The sequence below is a fragment of the Barbatula barbatula genome (genome assembly GCF_947034865.1).
Source record: "Barbatula barbatula genome assembly, chromosome: 9".
In the NCBI taxonomy this organism is placed as follows: domain Eukaryota; kingdom Metazoa; phylum Chordata; class Actinopteri; order Cypriniformes; family Nemacheilidae; genus Barbatula; species Barbatula barbatula.
The window spans coordinates 16,427,901-16,448,507 of NC_136772.1; the positions used below are offsets into that span (position 1 = coordinate 16,427,901).

Below are 20,607 nucleotides of genomic sequence, written 5' to 3' on the forward strand. Positions count from 1 at the left end.
AGGATAGATGACCCATTATGAACATGATTGTAGTTGTTTATGAATGCAGTGCCCAAAACTGCTGATGAAAGCAGTACTTCTCCCCTCACACTTGCATTGCTCTGCTGTCTAGGTGGGAACTATACGTTACATGGCCCCGGAAGTGCTAGAGGGAGCGGTGAACCTCAGGGACTGCGAGTCAGCTTTGAAACAGGTGGATATGTATGCTATCGGACTCATCTACTGGGAGACCTTCATGAGATGCACTGACCTCTTTCCAGGTGAGAACCAGGCATCAAGAACTGTACACAAACATAGTTAATCTAAATATAAAACCTGTATATGACTCTTTTGTTTTGTGGAACACAAAAGATTATATTTTGAGAAATTTATGGCGTTAGAAATTGAACAAAACTAAGTGAGCGTGTACACAGCGCGCAAGCAGATCACAGATGCTCGAGCACACTGAAAACACTTGAGCGTAAAATGTGAACCTGTAGAAATCGCAAATCTCTAACTTGAACACGAAAACCAAGATTGTGCACATAAATCAACACTTGCGAGTGGAAATAACAAACCCTCGAATCAAAGCAGATCACTCGCGTACAGTATTGACCACACATGCAAGTGCTACTCTATGCGCGCGCAAGCAGGGATACTTCATTCTAACTAAAGGGTGTTTTCGTACAGAAACCCCATCAATCACTCCTGGTCGGAGGGAATGCGTAAAGGCACCGTCTGGGCCACGCATGGGCCATCGCGTCCAGATCCAGGGGCGGCTGGAGAAGTCAGAGAGAAGTAGAGGGGACATTTTGCTGTCTCCTGCGTAGCAAAGAGGTTCACCTCTGCTTCGTAAAATCTTTCCTAGATTTCTTTGACTTTCTGGGGTGGAGTTTCCATTCCCTGTCATCACAGCTTGTCTGGACAGTAAGTCTGCTCCCATATTCATATTCCCCGGAATGTGAATCGTTCTGAGGAACAGGAATTTACCCTCTGCCCAAGGCAGGATCTGCTGGGCCTATTTGTTCTGGTGGCACGACTGCAGCGTTGAGACTACTGAAGTGTTGTCCACCCTGAAGTGTTGTAAGAAACCGAGGTCTGAACCACATAGAAAGGGTTCGAAGCCCCTGGCATGTAACCTTTACAGGGGATTGGCCCTTGTATGAAATCCCCTGGATCTTAGCCACAACTGAAACAGTGTTTAGTGTCAATCCTAGCATTTGGACGCAATAGCCCGCCTCTCTGTCTAACAGGGGAACACGTTCTTTGGCCCCTTTGTCCAGCAGAGCTTGCAACTCCTGTTTCAACAAATGCACTTGTTCTGGTTGGAGATGGAAATGGAGACCATGCTGTAGAAACGCGGAGGATGATATGCAAACTGAATTCTGTAGCCTGTGCCTAGAGTCCTTACTACCCAAAGGGAGTGTAACAACATTCAATAAAAGGAGGGAAGGAGACGGGAACCGGCAAACATTTAACATCTTTAATAAATAAATATAAACGTAAATAGACAGCAGGCAGCCACCGCAACCTGCCAGGGCACTCTCATTCGGGGTACTCGACCATGCACCCCCCGCCGGCCGGCGGTGGCTACTCTGGTAGGGAGACGGCAGCGGGCCACCCGTCCCCTTTTCCTCCCCCTTGGGCAGACGGACGCAGGCTCCGGCCTCTGGCAGGCAGTGGTCCCTCCCGGCTCTTCTGCCCCTTGCTCCTTCCCCTCGGGCGGACGGACTACGGCTCTGGCCTCTGACAGGCAGTGGCCGCTCTCGGCTCCCCCGCTCGTCCCCTCTTGGGCCGACGAGGCAGGCTCCGGTTCCCCGCTCCCTCTGGGGAGGCAGCCAAGGTCTCCTCTGCTCCAGAACCAACGCTTCGGGCAGCCGCTGGTGGTCGTCTATCATCTGTTTCCCGTACTTCCCCCGGCACCGGGAGGCCACTCGGCGGTGAGGAATCCCCGACAGCATGTGTCTCCTTCCTGGGTTTTTGCACCACTGTAAAAACGTTCAACAAAAGGAAGGAGACGGGAACCGATAAACATTTAACATCTTTAATAAATAAATATAAACATAAATAGACAGCCGGCAGCCCCCTCGTGGGTGACTGCTGGCGACACACACACACAAACCATAACTAAAAGCCAGGCCTGGTCCTCTCTCACTGACGGTCCAGTCATTCATCCTCTTATAATCCCGATCTCCTCCGTGATACGAGAGCATGTACAGCTATCACTCGTTATCACTCACGCACCTCACTACAGGGAGATATCTGGCAGTAGTCTCCACGCTCGCTGCCAACTTCTCTGAAAGGGGTATTCGTTTTGACACTTCGTTCTGTAAGGGGGACGTTAGATGTCGGTTGTCCTGAATCATGGCAGGAGCTAACCAGACACGTAACAATTTTTTGGGGACCGCTGGACTTCCCCAAAACACCATTGGCGGTTGAACCTCTGGGAAACCTCATAAAACGGGACACGCCAATGCCTGGACCATCACGTCCGGGTATGTAAACGCGGAACATTAAAAACGCTCAATTATAATATTATATGTAATGTTATATTATAACACATTTTACTAGTCTATATAACTGGCTAATCTACAAAAAGGTGATCACTGGTAATGCACATTTGCTATGGTCTAATGCAGAGCAGAAGTGCTTTCATATAAATAGAAATATTTATTTATTTAATTTCCCAGTCTTTTTTATAAATCTCCTTACTGCACTCAATCGTTTTCCTGCATTTGGGCGAACATATAAAATATAATTTAATGGGAATTTCTTAGATCCTATTTTTCCCAATTCTCTGCCATCTCTCCTTTTCTGTCATCGACTTGAGGGCCAGCAACAGCCAATCACAACGGGAGTTCCAGAAAAGAGCAGGGCTAATTGCATTTGTTGTCATAAAATCGCAGTGTCCCACCAACTTAGTGCCTAAAGTCAAAATGACTTGCGCGTGTGAAGAATCCCAGCTCGCGCGAGTAGGGCAGCACTTGCGCGTGTAGTTAATACTGTGTGCGAGCGATCTACTTTGATTTGGGGGTTTGTTATTTCCACACGCAAGTGCTGATTTATGTGCACAATCTTGGTTTCTACAGGTTCACATTCAGCATGCTCGCACAGCTGTAATCTGCTTGTGCACTGTGTTTACTTGCTCACGTAGTTGTGTCCAATTTCTAACACCATAGAAATGTCTCTGCGTGTTTGCATGTCCATGCAATGGAAGTCAATAAGAGTCAATGTTGTTTGATTACCAACATTCTTTAAAATAGCTTCTTTTGTGTTCTGCAGAAGAAAGAAAGTTAAGTAACAGTTTTGGAATGACATGAGGGTTACAAATGATAAAAGGATTTTCCTTTTACGTCGAACTATCACTTTAAGACACAACATCATGAGTTTTCTGAACATTCGCATGATTAAAAAACGTGGGGTGAACACCACAAGATACACCAATTTTTTATTGAGAAATCAACTTTAGATTTAGTTTTTAGCTGCAGTTCTTTAACAACCCAGCTCTGCCAACTAGTCAAACATCTGTCTTTAACCAGTAGGTAGCAACAAAGACTCTTTATTCTGCTCATTATATTAAGGGAGCATGAGGTGCCACATCTCCTGTATGAATTGAATTCAGTATTTCAGTAATTCTGCAGCGGGTGTGAAGGTCTCTTGAGACTGACTTTTATTTTGTTTTTTAAAAGGAGAAACAGTGCCAGAATACCAGATGGCTTTCCAAGCTGAGGCTGGGAATCACCCCTCCTTTGAGGACATGCAGGTGCTGGTGTCCAGAGAGAAACAGAGACCGAAGTTCCCTGAGGCCTGGAAAGAGAACAGCCTGGTGAGAGACTGAGATGATCACATTATGTGTTTGTGACATGAAGTGGTGAGATTATTGCTGTAACATCAGCTGAAGCTCTTTCCCAGACCTGTGTTTACTTTAGCTCCCAAATGTTCTGCTGCAGGCTGTCCAGATCTCATAAAAGTGGAACAACACAGAGCGCTTTTATATTTATAAAAACATGAATGTGTTTTTTTCTAGCAGGGCTGTGTGTTTGCCAAGAGAAAGTAAAATGTTTGAATAAAGCTGTTAACTGGGATTGATTTCCCTCTTTTCTTTCAACCACTTTAATGACTGGTTCACTTAAAGGGACAGTTCACCGCAGTTTTTTTTCTCATGTCACGTCAAACTTTCTTTACTCTACACACAAAAACACAAAAGAACCAACATCACTGGCCCCACATTGACTTCCTTTGTATGGACACAAAACTACTGAACTTTCTCAAAATATCTTCTTTTCTGTTCCACAGAAGAAAGTGTCATATACCTGTACATGTTTTTCACAACATGATTGGGAATAAATGATGACAGATTTAGAAGTATCCCTTTAACTTATTAAGTATTACCTTAATTGGTTAACAGGGGCTTTGGTGTAAAAAAATGTATGAGAGTTTAGGCTGAAGACCTCTGGTTCTTGCCTCTGACAGATCTGAAAGAGAAAAAAATTAATGAAGCAAACATAAAACTGTGCATGCTTGATTAAAGCAGCGTGAAATGCAAGATTAGCAGCATTAGATTTTAAAGTGGCCATAACTCAAGATAGTTTCTGCATATCTCATGTTAATCATGAGTACTTACAGAATAGTATCGTACCCTTGAAATATCCGTAGGGTCTTTATTTTGATCACATTTATAAAAGACAGATACAGCTGTACGATTATTTCCGAAAACATGTAAAGCGTGTGGGGGGGCGGTTCTAAAGCATGTGTTAACACATTGCCAACAAAACAGACAGTTACTCTTAACGTGCGGTTCATGTCCGGCATTGTAAAGGGCTGGGAAATCCGCTCCATCTATCAGTTTCAAACAATCTCCAAATCAATGATGCGTGGGCCTGCGGCGTGCTTTTCCGGGAGAATTGTCATATAAGGAACTAAGAAAAGTACGGATTTTCATGTTTGAAAAAAACGTCACAATGTCTCTCATTCTATGTTTTTTGACTCATTTCTCCATCTCTGTCTCTCAGGCCGTACGCTCTCTGAAGGAGACGATGGAGGACTGCTGGGATCAGGACGCAGAGGCACGCCTTACAGCACAGTGTGCCGAGGAGCGTATGGCAGAACTGCTGCTGATCTGGGAACGGAACAAACCTGTCAGCCCCACCATCAATCCCATGAGCACAGCACTGCAGAACGAGAGGTCTGACCACACCTCACACAGCAGTCATATAGATCCTTCAGGCTCAGTTCATGATGAGGCAGCCGTGTATCTGTTCTCTTATTGTTTGTCGTCTACCGTTTGTCATGCTGGTTGATCAGCCAACAAACTGTCATATATACTGTGTCCACACTAGATGCAATGCACAACACTTAATTTGTATTAATTTGTAACAACTTAAATGTAGTGCCATCACAGTTGGTGTGGACAAAAACTCTAAATAACATGGAAAAGATCATTTTAGCGATGTTGCATGACAGTTGGAGTGGTTTTAGGCTGCTTAAAAAAAATTATATCTCAGTATTTTTGTCTTGTTTACAGTACATTAAGATAACTATTTTCAGTGTTTCTGAAATTACAATTTATAGGTATGTATCATTCTATGAACTACTTATATTATTTTTCCCAAATTTAAAATAAAAAAAAAGATGCTCTATATTTTTTCATACCTCAAATACTGCTAAGAAAACAAGTTCATATTCACTTTTTTAGTAATATTTGTATCTAGGAATAGTTACAAATTATTTGGTTTTATCACAGTTTTCATGTGTCTTGTCTTGCTGTAAGTCTTTTACATTACTGTTGGATGACTTTGTCACTCCTGAGATTTGATTTTGTTGAGATTCAACAGACTGAAATGGCCACAATACATCTAGAAATGCTGATAAAATGAAAATTGTTTATTAATTATTTCTAATGTCTAAAAATTCTTAAATCAAAGTACATTTCCTTGACAAGCAAAATAACTTTGGATGTTGATGTTGTTTTTCTGAGAAAAAAATTATTCCTATTCTTACAACAAGCACAAATATTTGCCAGTTGGGATACAAAAATTAAATAGTAAAAAATACTAAAATCTTGATTTGTACTGCAGTGTAAGCTCATTTTTTAGCAGTGACACCTACTTTTATTGCTGAGGTTTGTTGAATATTTAAATAAATTGATCATCTTTTATCAATTCTGACCATCGTTCTTTTATTCTTCCAGGAACCTCACCCACAGTCGCAGAGCTCCCAAAATGGGTTCATATCCAGATTATTCGTCATCCTCGTACATCGAGGATCATGAGGGCATGGTGAAGAACCTTCAAGGTGACGTTGCGACATCTGGCACCTCCTCCTTGGGTGGCATGGGCGTGAGTGGGATCAGCAGTGGCGTGCCAGTCGCAGGAGAGAAGAACAGAAACTCTATAAACTACGAGAGGCAGCAGGCCCAAGCCCGGCTGCCCAGCCCGGAAACCAGCGGCGCGAGTCTGTCCACCACGACCACCACAACAGGCCTTACTCCCAGCACAATCATGACCACCATCTCTGAATCTGGCCATTCGGAGGACACAGGAGCTGGAGGAAGCATGCCAGTGTGCCTTCAGCTCACAGAGGAAGACCTGGAAACCACCAAACTGGACCCTAAGGAGGTGGACAAAAACCTAAAAGAAAGCTCTGATGAAAACCTGATGGAGCATTCACAGAAGCAGTTCAGCGCTCCTGATCCACTCAGTTCGGGTAGTTCCAGTCTCTTGTACCCGTTGATCAAACTCGCCACAGAGGTGACCGGAGGGTCCGGGGCTGGTGGACAAGCAGATTTTGGGATGAGCAGCAACGGAATGGGTGATGCTCCCACTGCCATGTACCCCCTGCCCAAGCAACAGAATCTGCCCAAGCGGCCCACCAGCCTGCCCCTCAATACCAAAAACCCTGGTAGGGAGTCTACATCAACGCGGTTGAAGTTCGGCAAGCACAAATCCAACCTGAAGCAGGTTGAGACAGGCGTGGCGAAGATGAACACCGTCGTGGCCGTGGAGCCGCACATAGTCACCATGACCAACAACGGGCCCAGTGTTCGTAGTGGTGTGGGGGTGGTTGTTGTTAACGGATATGGAGGGGGCAATGGCGCAGGCTCCTCTGAGGCATTCGGAAACACAAACCCGACTGGGCCGCAGGGTGACGGAGGTGCACCTCTGCTCCAGAGTCAGCTGAGTGGAGAAGACAGCCGTCTCAACATTAATATTAACTCCAGCCCCGATGAACATGAGCCTCTGCTGAGGAGAGAGCAGCCGGCGGCGCGAGACCATTCCGGCCTCACGAATTCTAATAACAACAATTCTAATAACATCCATACAACTGCCTCTGCCACGGTGAGCAGTGTTTGTGCGTTACCCCCTGCAGATGGGCAGATGGAGACATTAGCCTGCCCTCCAGGAGCACCAGACGGAAGGGACGGGGTTCCACTGAGACAGAATAAACCCAGGAGACCTGAACGGCCAAACTCACTGGATCTGTCAACCAGCTCCCAGGATTGTTCTCTTTTGAGTAAGAATTTTTTTGGCTCTAAAGTCACTATTTCTGTTCCCCACACAGTAGGGCGTATCATTATGCTGCTCTCTACACTTTTTAGCTTGCACATAAATCATGAGTCTAGTCTCCTACACTGATGTTCAAAAGTTTAGTATCACTTGACAGAAATGCAATTTGTGATCTTAAAGCTCATTTGATCAAAAGGCCTTTGCTTATACAGTATATATATATAATAATATATAAAAATTGTAGAAAGAAATGTAATTGAAAAAATAACTTCTCTTGCTGGAAAACTTATCTTGTAAAAATGCTTTTGAAATAATGATTTGGACCAAATAGTTAGGAAAAGGCAGCCAATAAAAGCCCAGAATACACGGGAACTACTTCAGTACTGTTTCAAAAGTAATTCAGGGTGAGACCTGTAGAAACTGGCTGATAAAATTCCAATTCTGCCAACTCAAGGTAAATGGAAGCTACTTTGAAGACACTAAAATATAACATAGCTTTTATTTGTCATAGTTTTTTTAGTCACAACATAATTCTCATCATCAAATTGTTTTTTGATAAGTCTTTTTAGTATTCTACAATCTAGAAAAGATAAACTTGAATGGTAGCGTATGCGCTTTATGTAAATAGCTCTACATATGCGGTAAGTCATCAGTGGTGTGAACAGGCCTTTACTGTCTTCATTAAAAAAAATGCCTTTATTGTCTCAACCAACACATATAAGTATGCTCGTACGCATTTGGCTGTTTATCAGTGTGGGGAGAACACTGTCCCCATGAGTAGGGTGGAGAAGTCAGTGTGAGTGTCAGTAAAGATGCCAACAATAACCGCCCAAAATAGAAAGCCAGGCTGTTTCTCATCTGTAAACTATATCCTGTTTTGTCCAGATAATTAAGAGCACAGCTTCTCATAAGCTCAATGCTCTCTCTCTGTTCTGTGCTTTGTGGTTGAATGTTTACATGTGGACATGAAAGTAAATTCCACAGAATTGATAAGAATCCAGAAAACATTCTGCCTTAGTCGGCAGCAGCGATATAGTGATACATGCAAGTAGATGTGAGAATGATGCAGGGACCCGGGGCAGACGCTAAACAGGATGAAGTTGAAACAAGATGCACGGTTGTTTACATTCTGCTGGATTTCTGTGGATACGTGAGCAGCTAAAAAATAAATCAGACTCGAGCAATCTATGATTTGAAGAATGTGTGAAAGGCCAAGCACAAGTTTTAGTACACTAAAAAAATACTCGCTGTTGCTTCATTAGGGCGGGATGTTTTGAGCAGTGTCCCCGATTGACATATTGCAACACTGTCTCTGTTATTCATTGTTTCTTGGTATGTGAATCAAGAATTTTTAAAATGGATTTGTATGATTTCTAAGATTCTTCTCTCTTTCAGATGAGGCCGTGTCACAAGAGGGAAAAGCTGGATCGGCAGAAAAAATCAAAAAGCGTGTCAAGACACCTTATTCTTTAAAAAGGTGGCGTCCTTCCACGTGGGTCATCTCCACGGAAACGCTGGATGGAGAGGTAAACAACAACGGGCACAGTCAGCAGACAGCAGCCAGAGGAAATCACACAAGTTCCGGCCAATCAAAATCCAGCATCGCTGTGTTCCTGGTCAGCGGAGGAACGGCTACCTCCACTCGAACCTCTGACCCGCCAGATATGACCTGCCTGTGAACTCACATCTGTAATTGAAGATGAGCCCGGACTTGAGAAACTGGAGGGTTTATCTGTGCTTTTGTGCTCCTGACCCAGTAAATGATGGAAAGAAATACGCAGAATGTTTTTGGAAAGCGGACTGTTGAAGGGACTTAATTTTGGCAAGCACTTAACGATGTGATATTGTCAAATTTCTCCAAGTTGTTTTGAAGAAATCGCTTTAAACTGAACCCAGCTATGCAGCAACCCTGGCATAAAATGCTTCCATTGTTTTTGTGTTACTTCTTCAATCAAGTATGATTGTTTTTATGGTTGTTTGATACTTTCTTTCATTTGTTGCACTTTCTGAATGTAATCTTAATCACAGTTCCTCCGACCACGTTTAGAGGCTGGTCTCAAAAATGAAAAATTACAATGTGATGATTAACAATCATAGCGGACAAAATCGAAATCAAGTCCTTTTAAGAAAATATCGGGGGGAAAAAGGCAGTGGTCTCTGAGACAGGGTTGACTGGATCTTTAATACCTTTTACCCCACGGTACATTCATATGTTATGTATTTGTTGTGCGTATCTGTGTAGCCCTTTTATGTATAATATTTTAAAATGTGCAATAGACTTTAGCTTTGAGGTGCTCCAATTTGCTAGGTATTTTTGCTGCATTTGTTTAGTGTTTGGATATTTCAAGCTAAGCACCAATCCTGTGTCCAATCTGACTACGTTTGAGAAACGTTCTACAAATGACAATCCTTTTCGACAAACCCATCAGTCTTGAAAAGGCAAGACCGTTAAAACATTATTCGTGATAATTGACAACTTCTCCAAAACTAAAATGAGAGTGGGTTTACTGTAACACTACAAGTCATGCAACAATCTGGACTATTTGCTGGAAATCAAGTTTTCTGAAGAGACTGAATCTTCTCTCTGATCATGCTCAGTGCAGTTACCTCTGTGAATTATAGAGAGAGTGTATCTGAATGTTTATGTATGGGTCTGTGTTTAATGTATGAAGAGACTTCTGCCTAATGGAGCTTCTCAGATCGCTGTTGTGTCGGCAAGTAAAGCTAATGTGGCGTCAGACAAGTGAGATTTTCCACTTCCCACAGCTGTCCGGAGACTCTGTGTTTCAATACTAACAGTAATTGAGAAAACCCATGCATAAACAGTATATACTGTACTGTATGTACAGACTACAGCTTCTTCAGTTTGGTTTTAACCTTTTAAAGATAAGCTCAGACTTAATAGTGTAACATAAAAAATCATAATAGCTGTTTCTACTATTATTATTTCATCCTTTTATTTGTTTGTAAACCTTTAATTTATGTAGTGCCCAGGGCCAATCTTCAACCCTTTGTTAAGTTTTATTATTCTCATGAAATCAAATCAGTAAAATTTGTATAATCATGTAAAATTATCAGATTTGAATGATACTTTCATTGAATACCAGCTTTGTGTTGCAGCTTAGAGGCTGTTTGTCTCACAGGATTTTACCCTTCTTTTGAAAATTTGGATGCACTTCAAAAACAACTGTTCCAAGTTATTTGTCAACCAAAAATACAGGCCATTTTAAGTGCCGCATCATCATTTTTTATAATCTAGCCTGTAAAGGGATTTTGCAGTCGGAGAGCAGTCAATTTTTGTGCCAGCCTCATAATGTACCCCACTATTGCTGCATGTTATCGTGTGTTGTGGAAAACTATGGAGACGAGCCATTCAAATAATTACATAATGATGAAGAAAATTCCCTCATATGGCAAATCCCTGGAAAATATAAGAAACATCTAAGATAGCGCGCGTGTTGAATTAAAGAATGCTTAGCCTGCATATGCTGTGCGTGAGTTCAATAATGAGACTGGGGATTAACCGTGATTCGGAACAAGCCAGCATTATCTTTGGACTTCGTACACTTCACAAAGGGGACTTTCTGAAGTCATCTGTTTTTTCCCTGGTCTAGTGACTTTTTTGTCAGCAAATAAGGGTGTAGAGTAGTTCAGCGGTTCAACGCTACAGTGTGACTTTTGTATATGTATGTAATATAGGTTAACCTCTGTGGTGTAAATATACAGTGTCTGTAGTGCACATGCATGCACGTAAACAGACTTTTCATCTGTTGCTTTGGGACCATGAACAACACTAAATTACTTATCTAAAGATAAACACAGCAATGTCAGACTGTTCTCAGCTACAGTTCAATTTGCATGCTGTTCATAAACCCTACAGTAGATAATGAGAAAAAACATGATATAAAGTACATCTCCAATGCTAATTTTAATGGAAAGATTTATCAAAAAGGAAGGATTTAGACCAGTGTTAAAGCTGGATGCTGTCTGGAGGACACAATTAAGTGTTATTTGCTACACAAGAGACCTTGTCCAGTTTTACAGCACACGGTTCACTATCGAAACCATTTACTGTACTGCTCACAAATGTGTGCAGATATAACCCCCAAGTCTTGAATTGTTTCGTTTTTTTTGTCTTGAGGCCTTGACAAGTTTGTATTTTTAAATTGAGTCAAGTTGCAGGAGTATACCCAGCTGTAACCATAATACACATACAGCTTTGCATAAAGAGTAAAAATTTACTGACGTCAAAATTAATGGCCCCTTATATAAAGTAACTTTTGAGGTGTGAGATAAAGAATTAATCGTGGGTATGTGTATGTGCTGCTTTTTTTATTTACAAGTTCACATTCTTGCTGACGGTTCATTCAGCCCTGCAAAGATGGTTGTTTAAAAAAAGCCACTGACATGTTTTTTTTTATTGCAGCTTGTAAAATAAGCACTTCGAGAACAAGAACAAATTATACCTTGTGCTTTTAGTCTATACGGAAAATGTTTTAAGATACCATTTAGAAAATATAGCTTGCTGTACAACCCTGCATTACTCAGTTGATTAAAGATTATATTAATTAAAACCTGTATATGAGGTTTAGTCGTCTTTTCTTTCCATATGCCTGGTACAAAATGTAAAAAACGAAATGTTCAATTTATTGACTGGCCACATGAGGGTGTCAAAGGCAACCACAATACCAAACCACGTGTCCGTCACAACAAAGAGAATTTCCATTTATCTGCAAGTCATACAGATAAAAGTTGATCTGGCAGTCTGCATATATGTAATGATCATCCAGTATTAAATCAGCTGTAAACACATATAAACAATATGGTCGCGTTACATAGCATTGTTTAGAATACAAAGAACGGATCCATTATAATATCTACAAAAAAATAATGTATCTCATTTAATATTAAATTGCATCTCAAACTCAAATGTCTCATTCTTAGAACATATGCATAATTAAACTAAATCATTATACGTTTAATTTAACAAAATTAAGGGATCCACTTTCTAGCCAATCAGAAGTTGTAAAGGAAGAGCGAACAGCCAATCAGAGGTGAGGAGGCAGAGCGCTGGGTCGAATTGACGGTGCGTGGCTCTGAATCTCCTCAGTTTACTTCAGCTTGTGAAACGGTTCAGCTGCGGCAGTTACGACCGGCTGCGCAAGAAAAAACGAAACAAACAGCCATAATATAGAGAAACCGAGGACCAGCTTAGATAGGCTTCATCGTTTGCTTTAAGTGCTTATGTTGACTTTTTTAATCATATACCCCCGAACATGTCTCAGAGAGCTCGCAGAAACGGTTCTCCGACGTCTAACGTTAGCGGTACCGGAGTGAACACGGGAAGCCCTACCGGAACTGCGGGGATCTGCGCCACCGGAGTGGGTTTACTGGGTCGCCTGCTTCCCATGAAAGCCACGGTTCCATTCCAGCTGAAATCGCAGACACAGCACCCTCTACAGACACGGACGATCCTCTCCACCGGTAACGGTAAATGCCTCAGCAGCGGATGTGATCCACCCGGAACCCACAGCCGGAGCCCCACGCGATCTCTTTCTTCCACCACTGCCTCAAACATTTCTCCTGTCACGTTCACTTCTTCTGCGATGTGTCCACAGTGCATCACATCCACAGTGGGTTCATCCTCACATTCGTCATCAAGAACTAGCCCCGTTATCTCTGTTCACGCGACAACCCCGAGAGCCCACGCGCAGGTACCCGTGCCCTACACGGGTGTGCACGTCACCCAATGCTGCTCACCCTGCCAGGTCAGCTCGGACAGTTCATCCCTTACCCCTCAGTTATCAGCCTCTCCGTCTTCTTCCTCCTCGTGGTCTTGTGGCCATAGGGTTAAATCCCAGCAGACCCCTGAGCATGACATACTCCCTCCTGAGTCCCAAAGCCCCGGCTCACCTGTCTACAGAGGTAATCCACAGTTTGTCAATTGAATCATTCATTTTAATAAATAATGCGTCGTTTATTAAAAGGCAGACTTAGTGCCGAATGTTTGTTTTATTACTGTTACTGTGGTGACTCGTAAACACACATTGGTCCATGCGGTTTGAGGTGTAATTTCAGGAGCACTCCTCCTGACAGGATTGTTCACCTTGGCAATAAAGTCATGCTCTGTCTTTGTTTCTCGAGATGCAATTGAAACTCGTCAGATTACAGTTTCCCGAATTTCAAACGTCAATCATAAAGGAGCATTACGTTCGTTACTCATGATCTTAGAGACCTCAAAAGTTTTAAGACTTCCGTTGAGATGCTTGACATTAGCTGTAGACTAGTATAAATAGTGCTTGTGTTTTTAAAACATTCTTTAGTTTATGATTCGGACAAGATTTTGAATGAAAAGCTGCCAACGGGTGCCCGGCATCAGGGGTGTCATGCACCCATTTTTTTAAGGGGGCACAGTGTGCACAACACACAGAAACATGTCCTATGTACAAATACATACATTTAAAGCAATATTATAGCGAATATTTCTTAAGCGTATTCAAAACATCCCACAAATCATTGCAAGAAATTACATTTAAAATCTGATTGATCTTCTTCCCAGTAATTTTTTTCCATTACGAAATTCCTTCCATTATGAAAGGAAAATATATAATGCAATATATTACATCATACATTAATTTAAGTGCATCTAAATATTTGAAAAGTGTAAATTCATTATGTATTATTTAAAATATTGAATATATTATTTTAACTAATATACCACTCTATTTATTTCCAAATATATATAAAATTATTTGAGATATTATTGATGGTTTATTTAGAGGAAACTTTTTTCTCATTCTTTGTAAGTTGTTGCACCCTGAAAATGAACTGTAACATAAAAGATATTCACGTGAAACGATGCTAACTGTATGCAAATTGCCAAGAAGTGTGTTTGACTGCGCAGACTAAACCAACTTATCGCAAGAACCATTTGAAAGCAGTCTGTTCTCACAGTAGTTTGTGACATACTGGGATCGGTCTGGGCCACTTAAGTCAAAAACCCAGTTCATGGGTCCAGTTCTCTCACCCCTGTTTAGTCTTAGGGTCTAAATGAAAGTCGGTGACAAATGCTTTGCCTAAATGACGGGGCATAATAGCATAGAATTAGTCTGAAAGTCTTGTTTCGGGGACGCAGGTGTTTCCGTTAGCCAAGCTCCCGACTGAGGGCAGATGCTGATTACATCATTAGCCAGTGCTGTTGCTTCTGTTGGATTGATAAATGTTAAGCTTCTGTAAGTGATCAAAACGGGGAAAATCTACAAAAGGGGACATGGGTTGCGTGCAAAACTGACTATTCAAAAGTCTGAGGGGGCACATGCCCCCTCTGTTTGAATCGGCATGACTCCTCTGCCCGGCATGCATGGAAATTTCTTCAAAACCCTCATGACATTTGTTGAGAGCATGCCCAGAATGTACAGAGCTGTAGTCTAGGAAATTGTGGGTATTATGTAAACGTTATAATACCATGTTTTGTTCACACATAAGCACACATGAAGAGTTTAGTTCCAAAATTAGAACTCTGTTTTTAAAATAGTTCAAAAATCATGTTTTTTATTATGTTAACATGTTTTTATGTTGTAGTAAACTGTATTTTTTAGTTTTATGGCTTCCATATTAATTGGAATGCACGATAAAAAAACATGACAGAAACGATCTCATTGTATGTGGTTTGATGCACAGTATTTCAGATGTCTCATTCCTAAAATTGTTTGTGGGAGAGAATGCTGGTCTTGGTGCTGTGGTTTGAGGTGGCTGCTCCAGAGGCTTTTCTCTTGGTGCTGACTGGTAAGAAGGCAAATGTTTGGTCGATGGTTGCTGCCTGGCTTGGCCTTTTGACACCCAGAGGTTTATTTTGTGATCGGTTTCAAGCTTTTTTCAAGAGTGTTGAGCTGCAGTTTACTGTAACTGTTTGAATTGGCTTTGTGACAGGTACCACATATTTATGAAGAAATCCACTTTGCGCCAAACCAGGGTTTATGTGATTTCAAATACACTTGCTCTTTCCTTTACAGGAAGGTTAAGTATTGGTAGGCTTAGATATGCAGAATTGAAAGGAATCGTTCACCCAAACAGGAAAATTATCTCATACTTTCCATATTTCCCTTCTTCAGTTAAAAACAAACTTAAATGTAACCCATTGGGCATAAATATTTTTTTAAAAGAAAGACCAGACTGAGACCCAATAAAGTTAAACCCAAGTCAGACCCAGCGTAATCTTTTTCGAACCTGACTTGACCCGAATGTGAACGTCTTCGACATACGTATGTCTGCAGCCGACCTCACCAGCCTTGACCATTGGAGGTTAGTTACAGAAACAAATCTCAGTGGCCTGGTAACCAGTGCGGCTCGCTGCTCCAGTTATTTTCATTTCATTTTACGCATTAGCCTATATTTTGTGTTATTGTGATTTCAGAATTCGTGTTTCAGTTGTAACCAGTGGATATGAAAAACGAAATAGGTCCATAAAAATGAAGTTGATAGGGCAATAAATCGTTGCTCCTCTTGTTGCAATCTGGTAAATGGCGCCACAGAAAATTCAGGATAAAGATTTTCTTTGACAGTTTGACAGTTTTCTTGATTGACGGGTCTGGCTCTACGTAAATTAACCCACCATCCAGCTACACGATGTTGCAAGAGGGGGTTGGCAATTGCACCTTCACCTCAGACTAATCAAGTCATCCGTACAGTATGTCTTTATGTTTCTGTGACAATGTTGTTTTTTTAGTCCAGAATGACATGATCAGTTGAAACAAGGGAAACTTGACCTTGGCTCCACGTTTCACATGGCTGTTGGAATGCTCTTGTGATTACTGGTTTCAGTGTCCTGAGCCATGGCTCCCCTTTTTCACTGTATCCCACTGAAAACACTCCGCTCTGGTATGTCCAGTAATTTTCCAGATCATCAGACTTGCCTAAGATCTCATGAAAGCACTGAGAAGGAGAGACAGAAAGGATGGATATTTTTACCAAACTCAAAGAGAGAAAGCCTTTTTACAGTATCCAAGTGTGTGAGTGTTTTTTTTTCTAGAAATGTATGTGTTCTTGGTTACAGTCTTAAAAATAAAGTTGCTTTAAAGGTTCTTCGCCATTTTTGGTTCCACAAATAACTCTTTTGTCAAAGGTTCTTTAAAGAACCATCTCTTTCTACCCTTTTATAAACTGAAGACCATTTTTGGCCCAAATAACCTTTTGTGAAAGGTTTCAGTTTTTAAATATATTTTAATATAATTTGATTTTACAAACATAAAGCATTATCATAGGTCAGTGACAAAACAGGGTTGGCAAGATGAGAAAATTTAAAAATCTTTAAAAAAACTGGTTTTAAAAGCATGTATCCGATATTTTTAAATCTACTTGGTGTATATATGTTGATTTTGTGTAATACCAAATAACATTTGCACCATTTTTACAAAAGGTGTGTAACTGGCAAAGAATGAGACATATTAAACATTTTATCCACCTATATAGAATGTAAACATGCTCATAAAATAATTTTTTTTTAAATATCACACGAAAATAGTTTTTTATACATTATCTCTAAATTTAAATTTTTATGTGTTTTTGCAACATTTATTGCGACATATGCTCTTTTACAAATAGGGATGCACTGATATAAATTTTGGCCGATAACGATAAACTATTCGTTTTTAACATTGAAAGCCGATAGCCGATATATTGACCGATATACAGTATTGAAATATTAATATAACATATTCTGAGACTGAACATTCTATTTTTCACCTGAAAATCATGTACCAAGCCTACTTTACACTAGTGAAAGATTCTTTAACTTTTAAACTTCCATTCATCCATCCATTTTCTACCGCTTATCCGGGGCCGGGTCGCGGGGGCAGCAGTCTAAGCAGAGATGCCCAGACATCCCTCACCCTAGACACTTCCTCCAGCTCTTCCGGGGGGACACCGAGGCGTTCCCAGGCCAGCCGGGAGACATAGTCCCACCAGCGTGTCCTAGGTCTTCCCCGGGGTCTCCTCCAGGTCGGACGGGCCCAGATCACCTTCCGGGGAAGGCGTCCAGCAGGCATCCGTAACAGATGCCCAAGCCACCTCAGCTGACCCCTCTCGATGTGGAGGAGCAGAGGCTCTACTCCGAGCCAACACGACAACATCATCCGCAAATAATAGCAGTGTCGTCCCCAAACCTGACACCCTCCGGCCCCTGGCTGCGCCTAGAAATTCTGTCCATAAAAATTACGAACAGAACCGGTGACAAAGGGCAGCCCTGCCGGAGTCCGACATGCACTGGGAACAAGTCCGACTTACTGCCGGCAATGCGAACCAATCTCCTGCTTCGGCCGTACAGGGACCTGACAGCCCTTAGCAAAGGACCCAGACCCCATACTCCTGAAGCACCCTCCACAGGATGCCACAGTCGAGGGACACAGTCGAATGCCTTCTCCAAATCCACAAAACACATGTGGATTGGTTGAGCAAACTCCCATGAACCCTCCAGCACCCTGTAGAGGGTGTAGAGCTGGTCCAGCGTTCCACGGCCTGGACGAAAACCACACTGTTCCTCCTGAATCCGAGGTTCTACTATCGGCCGTATTCTCCTCTCCAGTACCCTGGCATAGACTTTCCCGGGAAGGCTGAGAAGTGTGATCCCCTGTAGTTGGAACACACCCTCCAGTCCCCCCTCTTAAAAAGAGGGACCACCACCCCGGGCTGCCATCCCAGAGGCACTGTCCCCGACCGCCACGCGATGCTGCAGAGGCGTGTCAGCCATGACAGCCCCACAACATCCAGAGACTTGAGGTACTCAGGGCGAATCTCATCCACCCCCGGTGCCTTGCCACTGAGGAGTTTCTTGACTACCTCAGTGACTTCGGCTTGGGTGATGGACGAGTCCACCTCTGAGCCCTCAGCTTCTGCTTCCTCAATGGAGGACGTGACGGTGGGATTGAGGAGATCCTCGAAGTACTCCTTCCACCGTCCGACGACATCCCCAGTTGAGGTCAACAGCCTCCCACCTCCACTGTAAACAGCATTGGTAGGGGACTGTTTCCCTCTCCTGAGGCGCCGGACGGTTTGCCAGAATCTCTTCGAGGCCAGTCGATAGTCCTTCTCCATGGCCTCACCAAACTCCTCCCAGGCCCGAGTCTTTGCCTCCACAACCACCCGGGCAGCAGTCCGCTTGGCCTGCCGGTACCTGTCAGCTGCCTCAGGAGTCCCATAAGCCAACCAGGCCCGATAAGACTCCTTCTTCAGCTTGACGGTTTCCCTTACTTCCGGTGTCCACCACCAGGTTCGGGGATTCCCGCCTCAACAGGCACCGGAGACTTTACAGCCACAGCTCCGAGTGGCCGCTTCGACAATGGAGGCGGAGAACATGGTCCTCTCGGACTCAATGTCTCCAGCCTCCCTCGGGATCTGGTTGAAGCTCTGCCGGAGGTGGGAGTTAAAGATCTCTCTGACAGGAGACTCGGCCAGGTGTTCCCAGCAGACCCTCACAGTACGTTTGGGTCTGCCGTGTCTGTCCAGCTTCCTCTCCTGCCATCGGATCCAACTCACCACCAGGTGGTGATCAGTTGACAGCTCCGCCCCTCTCTTAACCCGAGTGTCCAAAACATATGGTCGCAGGTCGGATGAAACGACCACAAAGTCGATCATCGACCTGCGGCCTAGGGTGTCCTGGTGCCACGTGCACTGATGGACACCCTTATGCTTGAACATGGTGTTCGTTATAGACAAACTGTGACTAGCACAGAAGTCCAATAACTGAACACCGCTCGGGTTCAGATCAGGGGGGCCGTTCCTCCCAATCACGCCCCTCCAGCTGTCACTGTCGTTGCCGACATGGGCGTTGAAGTCCCCCAGTAGGACGACGGAGTCCCCAGTCGGAGTACTTTCCAGCACCCCTCCCAGAGACTCCAAGAAGGTCGGGTACTCTGCACTGCCATTCGGCCCGTAGGCACAAACAACAGTGAGAGACCTAACCCCGACCCGTAGGCGCAGGGAAACGACCCTCTCGTTCACCGGGGTAAACTCCAACACATGGCGGGAGAGCTGGGGGGCTAAAAGCAGACCCACACCAGCCCGCCGCCTCTCCCCATGGGCAACTCCAGAGTGACGAAGTGTCCATCCTCTCTCGAGGAGTGTGGTTCCAGAGCCCAAGCCATGCGTAGAGGTGATCCCGACTATCTCTAGTCGGAACCTCTCAACCTCACGCACCATCTCAGGCTCCTTCCCCGCCAGCGAGGTGACGTTCCACTTCCCTAGAGCTAGCTTCCGTGTCCAGGGATCGGGCTGTCGAGGCACTCTCCTCCGACTGCCGCCCGATCCACTACGCACCGACCCCCTATGGTCCCTCCCGCACGTGGTGAGCCCACGGGAAGGCGGCCCCACGTTGCTCCTTCGGGCTGAGCCCGGCCGGACCCCGTGGGGAAAGGCCCGGCCACCAGGCGCTCGCATACGAGCACCGACCCCGGGCCTGGCTCCAGGGTGGTGCCCCGGTTGCGCCATACTGGGCGACGTCACGGTCCTTGTTATAACAAGGACTTTTAAACTTGTTTGGTATAATGTTTATTTAATAAACAAATTAAATATGTTCTTCCAGAGTAACCCAGAAAGGTGTTCACAATAGTCTAAAAGTCTAACAGGTTTCAAGACTTGAACATCCTACTGTTCCTACATCAACAATGTTTTGCTAATAGCAGTAAGTGAATGATCACTACGGAAAGATTCTGTACTGTAATTTAACTGTGAGCAGCGTCCAGCTGAAGAAGTTTAACCAGAGCAAATGATTAATAATTGACCTACTATAATATATCGGCCTAAATTGTATTATTGGCCGATACGATAACATAAAAAATTTCCAATTTATCATGCATCCCTACAAAGTTTCTTTGCATTTATTTTGGATTTATTTGGCACAAGTATAAATCGTCTGTTGTCATCATTTAAAAATAGATGCATGTGCAGTTCATCATGAATAGGCAGGTAACTGTCAAAAGACATTAATGTTACATACAGATATATAATTTAGGGCCAATGGATTGCTTCGCGTCGTGCCACAACGCCCTTAGCCGTTATAAAATGCACTGTGACCTACTGCTTTGCGGGGCTTATTAGTTTTATTAAATGGTTATTCCATATGCATCATACA

General features: G+C 43.3%; 2 protein-coding genes across 2 annotated transcripts in view; both read left to right on the forward strand.

Moving 5' to 3' along the window:
• The window catches only part of bmpr2b (bone morphogenetic protein receptor, type II b (serine/threonine kinase)), a 71,504-nt gene extending 59,440 nt beyond the window's left edge, over positions 1 to 12,064 (forward strand). Inside the window, exons 9-13 of the mRNA XM_079464654.1 lie at positions 113 to 260; positions 3,669 to 3,805; positions 4,992 to 5,164; positions 6,170 to 7,491; positions 8,880 to 12,064. Of these exons, the coding sequence (XP_079320780.1) occupies positions 113 to 260; positions 3,669 to 3,805; positions 4,992 to 5,164; positions 6,170 to 7,491; positions 8,880 to 9,163 (2,064 nt within the window). The 3' untranslated portion in view covers positions 9,164 to 12,064. The remainder of the gene's footprint in view (positions 1 to 112; positions 261 to 3,668; positions 3,806 to 4,991; positions 5,165 to 6,169; positions 7,492 to 8,879) is intronic.
• Positions 12,065 to 12,482: 418 nt separating this feature from the next.
• Positions 12,483 to 20,607, forward strand: part of fam117bb (family with sequence similarity 117 member Bb) — a 44,576-nt gene continuing 36,451 nt past the window's right edge. Inside the window, exon 1 of the mRNA XM_079464442.1 lies at positions 12,483 to 13,409. Within this exon, the coding sequence (XP_079320568.1) occupies positions 12,761 to 13,409 (649 nt within the window). The 5' untranslated portion in view covers positions 12,483 to 12,760. The remainder of the gene's footprint in view (positions 13,410 to 20,607) is intronic.